This window comes from Vicia villosa, linkage group LG1, assembly GCF_029867415.1.
Source record: "Vicia villosa cultivar HV-30 ecotype Madison, WI linkage group LG1, Vvil1.0, whole genome shotgun sequence".
Lineage (NCBI taxonomy): Eukaryota > Viridiplantae > Streptophyta > Magnoliopsida > Fabales > Fabaceae > Vicia > Vicia villosa.
Genome location: NC_081180.1, coordinates 3087803 through 3096938, shown reverse-complemented (window position 1 = coordinate 3096938; position 9136 = coordinate 3087803). Strand labels below are relative to the sequence as shown.

The window sequence follows — 9136 nt, the reverse complement described above, 5'->3', positions numbered from 1 at the left end:
CCCTGGGATACAAGCATAATTATTTTTATATGCTCAACATTTTAATAATAAATATTGCTGCATTATTCTTTATTATTCTTTATTATTATTATTATTATTATTATTATTATTATTATTATTATTATTATTATTATTATTATTATTATTATTATTAATTAGGATTTATTTATGGTATATATGGATAAAATGCATAAAGGATTTAAACCCTGGGATACAAGCATAATTATTTTTATATGCTCAACATTTTAATAATAAATATTGCTGCATTATTCTTTATTATTATTATTATTATTATTATTATTATTATTATTATTATTATTATTATTATTATTATTATTATTATTATTATTATTATTATTATTATTATTATTATTATTATTATTATTATTATGTTATTAATTTCCAATACCTCTGCTAAGTTTCCCCAGTGAATTGTTAAGTTTCTTTATTTTACATTTTATGGCATTATGTTTTTACAGCCATTCAATTTGGTACTAACGGATTTTATCGCGAAATGCACAAACTCCTGTGCAAGATTTTCAAAAGAACTGATGTTGAATTCAGATTTTGCAGGAATATAAGGAATATAATGGAGGATAATTTTGCACCGCCGCGCTTTCATGAAAGGTTTTTTTTGGGAATACAGGAGTTTTTGTTTGTCCTTGTCACTTGACAGAAGATGTGTAAGTTTTATATATAACAGTAAGATAAGAACATGAAAAAGGTATAAAACAGAAAGGAGGGGGTTATTAATGAAAGTTTTATATCCTTGCATTTATTTTGAGAAAGGAAAACATTGCTGTATGAAAGGTGAGGGGATATACCTCATTGAACTCTTTTTGTAGTTTCAAAGCCATTTATTTGCATATTAAAATCGGGTTGTTCTTTCCACCAAGTGTCATTCATGAGTCTCATTGAACTCTTTTTGTAGTTTCAAAGCCATTTATTTGCATATTAAAATAGGATTCTTCTTTCCATGATGCATCTTCAGACCCATTTAAAATTATGGGTAATAAAATGGTTTAGTTCGTCGGACCGGTCCATCTGATCTACCATTTTTTGCGGATTAGGTTGAGATTTTCAGATAGATACCTTAAGTTAGTTTGTCCAGCCTAACCCGCTTTAAAAACGGGGCGTGGGTGAATTTTGCCCGCGGACTTTTTGTTAATTTTTTTTTACTTACAATAAAAAATTGGGTAGTGCATTGAGATTAATCCTTTAATTTTTTTCTTTATTGATAAAAAACTGGAATTTGAATAGTTACGTTTAACGTCACCATAAATTTAAAAATTTATTTTCATGTTGTTTTGCTTATAGTGACCGCGGATGCAAGTTGCAACCATAAAAACCAATAATTTACAAAACATACAAGTATAAACTTCCACTCTTGGAAATTGTTGGTGTTACACCTATGGCGATGACTTTTTCAATAAATTTTGTATTTTTAGAATCCAAAAAAGAGGACAGTGTTACATGGTCTTTGGAAGTGTGCAATACTATGTTGAAGGACTAAGAAAATATGCTACAAGTCATAATCATTGATCGCAACACCACACTGATGAATTCAGTTGCAATAGTGTTTCCTACATTGTCTGCATTACTTTGTAAGTATCTCATAACCAAAAATGTTAAAAGTTGAGTAAGACCTATGGTTGGGATGAAACTAGTCATAGGTGAAGATGGAAAAATGGTCAAACCTGATGTGGTGGTGGAAAATATAATTGATGCATGAAATGCTATAATAAATTCTTCCACGGAAGAATTATATGGCGAACTTGATCTACATTTCATGAGTGTGTTATTTTCCCAGTTGGTTGGCAACGTATCTCGAGCGACATTGAATTTTATTTTTCACGAAGCTAAGCGAGCAGATAAAAAACAAGTTCATATAGTTCAAAGTGTAGATGTACTTAGGAAGATGTACGATCTTCCACGTGCTTGTTTAATTTCAAAGAATATGAAGCTTGGAAAACCAATACATATAGATGAATTTTGCACTCATTGGAAAAAGATCCGTTTTGATGATGATAATGTGATGAAAAACGATAAATCAAACATATTTATCATGACCGAGTGGGAAGTGATTTAAGAGAGATCCATGAAAGTTGATAACATAGTGAAATAACACATTAAAGGGTGTTTGCATTAGCAAACCATCTCCTCTACCGCTATTACCAAAAATCAAACACATTAAAGAGATTTCATTTTTTATACATAAATACATTGAGCGGATTGTAAATGTTGAAGGTGACGATACAATTAATGTCATCTTATACTAGATATGAAGACACACAGGGAATCATACACAAAGTTATACGGGAAGAAAGCAAATTACGATACAATTCTCAATGCTCTAGTTCCTCGTCTTACTTGTTCGACTCCGTTTGAAAAATGGACGCGCTTCTTAAAAATGAGACACCTTATAGTCAATGCTTAAGATATGATGCATATTGATTTAACACAATATAGTTTATCAGAAACATTCTTTCCACTTCGAAGTAAGCCACCTCAAAATCCATCCGAATGTATCATGTGTATTGGTTGGGTATCAAAAAATATTTTGTTTAGGTTTATTTGAAATCGGGAATTCCTATACCAAAAACATCACCGAAGTGGACAACATATTTTCACAGAATATACTGAAACTTGGCCAAATCATTTTATAGAGAGGATGAAAGAGTTCTCCAATTTGAGCGACATTAGAAGAGAAGCAAATAAGGAAAAGTCAAAGAATGAGCCACCATTAGATTTAGATAGTGGCATATGTTTTGATGCATTTTAGTTATAATCTATTAATGTAACATGCTCATTAGTCATATTTGGGATGTTAGCAAAACTTTTTATAATATTAGTTTTGAGCACATTTTCCGCGAAGCTAATCAGTGTGCAAATATGTTGACTAAACGGGGAAGTCACGGGATAAATGAAGTTCATAAAGAGAGGCCTAGTTGGTTGAGTCAGTTGCTCTTAGAGGATCTTAAAAATAATTTTGTTAGAATCATTAGGTAATTTTTCTCTGTTTGCGCTTTGGCCCTCCCTTTGTAAAAAAAAAAAAAGCTTTTTGTATGTAAAACACTGCATAATTTTATTAATTTAAGTGGTAATTTTTAGACAATTTTTGTGTTTTAAATTATGCATTACATTGGTTCTGAACTACATAATTTTTGTGTAGATCTGGAGATGCATCTCTAGACATACCTTTTAAGTATTAAAACAACAAAATAATGGACTATTCGGATGTGCATCTTCGAATAGACTCTTATTTTTTGGAAAAAAAGGGATCTGGAGATGCATCTCTGGATTCTGTCATGATTATATGATAGGGTTTGTAAGGTTCTTATTGATCTACATTTTTATAAATAGGGTCTCTCATTCCATTTTCTTTAAAAAAAAATGAATTCCTATCTCCATCTTGCATTTGTGTATTTCAATGATCCAAATCCCTTACTTCAACTTAGGGTCTCCGAAGATATACTTCTTTTCGATCTCAAATTCAAACTGAATATTCTCTTACGATATCTAGAAAATTGAAGAGTTGTCAAACTCAATTATCGTTCACCCTAGATTGACAACAAAGGAAGGACATGATTCATCATGCTAAAACTGAAGATGGGTGATGATTTAAAGGTTATGTGGAGTACCTTTTACCGTTATTCAACAAAGAGTACGATTGAAGTGGGTGTGACAATTCAAAGACCAGCTGAAGATATTATAAGGATGTTGCAACGTCCTGAACCACCCGTTTGTAATGACATGTAATGTAAATTTATGTTAAAGTTAAAAATTATAAATGTTATGTTTATTTCAATGTTAATGTATGCTATTTTTCAATACTGCCAATGTCTCATGTTGTTTTTAGTTTGAACTAATAGAGCATATTCCATAATTATATCTCCGAAAAGCTCACTGAATAATGAACTAAGGAGATTACAGAGATGTATCTCCGAATTAGCTTTAAAGCATATGGAGATGCATCTCCTGACTAAATTTTAACAGAACAAGGCTTTCTCATAAATTTTATCTGAGACGTGCATAAAAAAGGTTCAGACGAAGATGCATCTCTAGATGCTAAGGGCATTTGAGATTTTTCATAGTGGTAGAGGAGAAGACGTAAGGGTGAAAAAAACAATCCGCTTAAAATGGATCACTAAAGACCTAAAACAACCATTCTCCTCTAAGAGAGTACCTTATGTTTTGTTCTTTGTTTTTTAACAGCTTTGAAGTTTTAAAATTCTATTTATACTTTTTTTTTTAATTTAAAGTGAAAATTTTTGATATAATCTTACAACACCTTCTAAAATATTTAAAATATTTTTATCAAAATATTTTTTTGAAAGATTAAAACTTATTAATTTATAAAAAAATAAATAAAAAATAAAACAAAAAATATTTATATAGATGAAAAACTTAGTTAATAATTTAACATTGATTCTTTTTGTAGAGAAATCGGCAAGGAACTGGCTATTAATGAAACGGACACGTGTTGAGGACAAACCACGAAAACTGAAAGGTACTGTAAATTAAGTTATTAGTTAGCGATTCGCATAGTTGAAAGAGAATCACAACAAACAAACAAACAGTGAAAAAGAAAAAACAGTTGGAAGAAAAGAAAATAGAAGAGAAGAGAGGAGAAGAGAAATTAATCGATTTTCGATCGGAATCAAAAACCCTAAAACGATTAAATCGATGATTCAGAATTAGCAAAAATAGGTGTGTGCTTGTCGAAATCGAAGGGGCTTGCAAGAGCCTCTTCATCGGAGGTGGTGGTTTATTCCGAACCTCCACCTCCGGCCGAATCCAAGAGCCTCTTCAAGCCTAAGCCCCGTACTCCGGCCGACATTGTTCGGAATACTCGAGATCTTCTCCGAATTCTACAGAGTGGTTCCGTTAACAAGCGCGATAATGATAAGGTTCAATTTCAATTAATCTGTTCCTCTTTTTTTTATTTTGAATTTCAATTTCTTAATTGTTAATGTTTTATTTGTTTGATGATTATATTATCGTTAGATGATCGAGTTGTTTAAGAATTTGAGAGAGATGAAAACAATTCTGTATGGAAATAGTGAAGCTGAACCGGTTCCTGAAGCTTGTTCGCAATTGACTCAGGAGTTTTTCAACGATAACACTCTTCGACTTATCGTTGAGTGTCTTCCAAAATTGAATTTGGAGGTAGTTATAGTGATGAATTTGTTGTTTACACAAATTGTGATATATGATATTAGTATTTTTTTTATGATGTGAGATATTTTTTTTATATTTTTGTGTGGGGATTTTCTGGTGTTGAGACTTTGTGATTGTGCAGGCTAGGAAAGATGCTACTCAAGTTGTTGCAAATTTACAGAGGCAGCAGGTTCAATCTAAGCTGATTGCTTCTGATTACTTGGAAAAAAATATGGATCTTATGGATACTTTGATAACAAGGTAAATAACTGTTGGCTGATGATTTTTTGTCAGAAAATAACATTGGATTAACATTTTGGTTTCTTGATGTTTGAATTATAGTGTGTTGGTGAATTTACCGCTTTGGCCAAATCAATTGAAATCTAAATCTAGTTTTGAAACATGAGTTGAATTTTATGTATATATTTTGTGGAAATTAGTTGTGTCAGGTTCATCTTATTTTTTCCGAAATTGATTCTAGTATGTTATTGACTTTTAATTTTTTCAGCTATGAAAACCCAGAGATGGCTTTGCATTATGGTGCAATGTTAAGGGAGTGCATACGTCATCAGATTGTTGCAAAGTAAGGAAAAAGAAGCAAATCATTTCATTTTTGTCGTTTATGTGATTTCAAACTTGTGATTGTCGTTTTCTGGCAGGAATGCAATCATTTCGGTCGAGGTTTTAATTCACGTTAGATTAGTTTCATGCGTGTTAAATTAGTTTCATGTTTTGTACGTCATAAATAATTGCTATACTTTTATATAACTATACCTCTAAGTGAATTGTTTTAATTGCCAATGAGAAAGGTAATTTGTAAGAAGCTCATACAAAAACGTGACAGTAGTTAGATGAAAAATAAAAGTTGTCAATAGGTATTTTATTTCTTTCAAGCACAACTTCGGTGACTTACATGATAAGTCTTGGTTTTATATCAGATATGTTCTAGAAACACCTCATATGAAGAAGTTTTTTGAGTACATTCAAATCCCAAACTTTGATATAGCCGCAGATGCCGCAGCAACTTTTAAGGTAGTTATTACTTTTGGCGTCATGCACATTTTTCCCACAAAGTTTGTTGTTTTATCATGCTATTTTATTGCAGGAACTCATGACGAGACATAAATCTACCGTAGCTGAATTCCTTACCAATAATTATGAATGGGTAGGTTCCCTATACATACTAAATTTAATTAAAAAATATTTGCCTTTTTAGTTTTTAATTTTTATGTTTGTCTTTGGCATGCCACTTTTTGTCCTATCCCTCTTCTTACTGGCATGTGTGGTATCATGGCATGTTTGATTGGTGAAGGTTCTTATAATAATAGACTAATAGTTAGTAATTTTGTGATGGTGAGGGCACTTTTTAACATTTGTTTGTAGCGTCCGAAAGAGAGAGGAGGGGAAATGTTATTAGAAATGAAAACACAATAATTGAGATTCATTCAACATGTTTGGTTAGCAATATACAAATAACTAATAAGGGAATGGAATAATATGCTGGACCTACGGGGTAAAGTGTTTCCCTCCCTTTTGGATGGAAAGCATTAGAAAAGGCTGCATATTGTCCCTGTTATCATTACTACATTCAATTCATTTTTTTTTCTTTCCAACTAAGTAAAAGACTAACTATTTTTTTCCTTGTGCATTTTTTCCTCTTACTATTTTCCTTGAATCCAAACAATTCTGTTACTTGCAAATATTTTCTATTTGGTTTATCTCATTCCATGCTAGTTACTAGCCCCAACTCATTTGTTTGTTTTAAATGTTAATTCTTTTCAGTTTTTTGAAGAATATAACTCCAAACTATTGGAATCTTCCAATTATATTACAAGGCGTCAAGCTGTGAAGGTATGGTGCGAGTTTTTTGCATTTATCTAGACCGTAAGAATATTGAATTAGGCAAGAATGAAGATGTCTAGGATTCAAAGAACTATCCTCTTGAAGTTGTTGTAATAAATTTTTGCTTGCTTAATGGTGGTATTTTTGATTTCATTATACCTTTAAAATATAAATTTGAAAAATAAACAAGTCAATGCACTATTGTTGTTGCTTCTCCTCATATTATTTCTTGTTAAATTGATATGTAGTTATGTTTTTTTCTCGCTTTTACAGTTGTTGGGAGATATGTTACTTGATCGCTCAAATGCTGCAATAATGACAAGATATGTCAGCTCGAGAGAGAACTTAAGGATTTTAATGAATCTTATGAGAGTATGATTCTTCCTGTATAACTTCGTATGAGTTATAATTTGTATTCTTTGTTGCCTTAATTGTTTAATATGTTATTGCTGATATCTTTCTGCAGGAGTCAAGCAAGAGCATACAGATAGAATCATTTCATGTTTTCAAGGTATTACAATTACTTAAATACAGAAAATCATATACGTTTAAATTGTTATTCTTAACTTTTTGCCTACCAACTTTTGCTTCTGTGTATTGATGTGTTCTTGTTGTAACAGCTATTTGTTGCTAATCAGAAGAAACCACCAGATATCATCGGCATACTTGTTACCAATAGAAACAAGCTTCTAAGGTTGTTGGGCGACTTGAAAATCGATAAAGGTAAATGATGTGACTCTATTTGTCAAGAGTTTGCAATTATTTTAATGGTATCATGTTCCCACATTTGCATATTTATTGATTTTCAGAGGATGAACAATTTGAAGCTGACAAAGCTCAAGTCATGAAGGAAATTGCTGCCCTTGAACCTAGGGAGTAGGGACAATCCTTGAACTACATATTATGTTGAGAAGCAAGTTGTGCATCGCTCCATTTGATTTGATTGACTATTGTTACAGTTCTTTTAGACTTCGTTAAGTCGAGATTAATATTTCGCATACATTTCTATGTTTCCATTCCATAATTTATTTGGTTATGTAAATTTGGTAGATAAATAAATTGCTAAAATGATATACATGTAATAGAAGTATATGGCTTTCTTTGGGTCTAGAAAGCTTAACTTTAGCCACTCAATTTATAAATTTCACTAAAAATTTGACCATTTAGTTGCTTGCTTCTATAGGATGGTTTATGAGGTGGGTTATAAAATTTAAATTTTCTGTTCCTCTCATGTTTAAAATTTTTTTTTATGACTTCAAATAAATAAATTCATTTCACTACGCATTAAAATATAGGGATGACAAATAAACATGTACGGTATAGGCTTGCCTTGTCAAAGCCGGTCAAAGTACGTTGAAATAGATTCTAGGAAAAGAAGATGAAAGGAAGACAATACTTTTACAATATGAAATATAGTGAAATAGATTCTAGGAAAAGATTCTAGGAAAAAAAGATGAAAAAGAAGACAGTAAAGAGATTAAGACGTAGAGGGTTGGTGGGTAATTACAACTTAAGGGTAGTTACAACCATAATATAGTGAAGGGACTAAGGTGCAGAGAGTTGGGGAAACATCAACAATTTGATTGACATGAGATATATTATTTTTACTTGAATAGGGACTAAGGTGTACAAGTTTGAGTGATAATATAGTGAAGGGACTAAGGTGTAGAGAGTTGGTAGAAACTTTGAAGATCTGATTGGTTGAGCTGATATATATTATTTTTACTTAAGAATGTTTGTAATATGAATTGCAGACCTATTGTTATAGAAAACAGTGACATGTGTTTGATGAGATATACCAAAGTTATGAAAAAGATAAAAGTAATTTGTTGGAGGAAGCATGAAATGAGTTGACATGTGTTTGATGAGATATACCGAGGTCATGAAAAAGATAAAAGTCAGGGCCGTCTCAACTTTTTCGGAGGCCCTGTGTAGATTAGTCGTAGTTTAGTCAAGGAAAAACAAATAGAGGTCCTATCTGATCATAATTTGATCAATATAAACATTTTATGAGGGCTTATTTAGCCACTTGTTAAATGTGAAAAGTTTGAGGCCCTGTGCGGTAGCTCGCCTTGCACGCCCTCAAAGACGGCCCTGATAAAAGTATTTTGTTGGAGGAAGCATGAAATGAGTT

General features: G+C 31.6%; 1 protein-coding gene across 1 annotated transcript; it reads left to right on the top strand.

Annotated features, from left to right (window-relative positions):
- Positions 1 to 4540: 4540 nt before the first annotated feature.
- Positions 4541 to 8164, top strand: LOC131626709 (putative MO25-like protein At5g47540). Its single transcript, XM_058897546.1, has 11 exons — positions 4541 to 4910; positions 5008 to 5169; positions 5303 to 5421; positions 5669 to 5743; positions 6099 to 6192; positions 6266 to 6325; positions 6943 to 7011; positions 7276 to 7374; positions 7469 to 7513; positions 7623 to 7725; positions 7812 to 8164. The coding sequence occupies exons 2-11, from the start codon at positions 5008 to 5010 to the stop codon at positions 7880 to 7882; spliced, it is 897 nt and encodes a 298-aa protein (XP_058753529.1). The 5' UTR covers positions 4541 to 4910; the 3' UTR covers positions 7883 to 8164.
- The last annotated feature ends 972 nt before the right edge of the window (positions 8165 to 9136 follow it).

Bases quoted from the DNA above. Each gene is read 5' to 3' on its own strand.
- LOC131626709 (XM_058897546.1), top strand. From the start codon at position 5,008: ATGATCGAGTTGTTTAAGAATTTGAGAGAGATGAAAACAATTCTGTAT. The intron at 6,193-6,265 runs GTAGTTATTACT...ATTTTATTGCAG, and splicing joins ATGCCGCAGCAACTTTTAAG to GAACTCATGACGAGACATAA. The intron at 7,514-7,622 runs GTATTACAATTA...TTGTTGTAACAG, and splicing joins AATCATTTCATGTTTTCAAG to CTATTTGTTGCTAATCAGAA.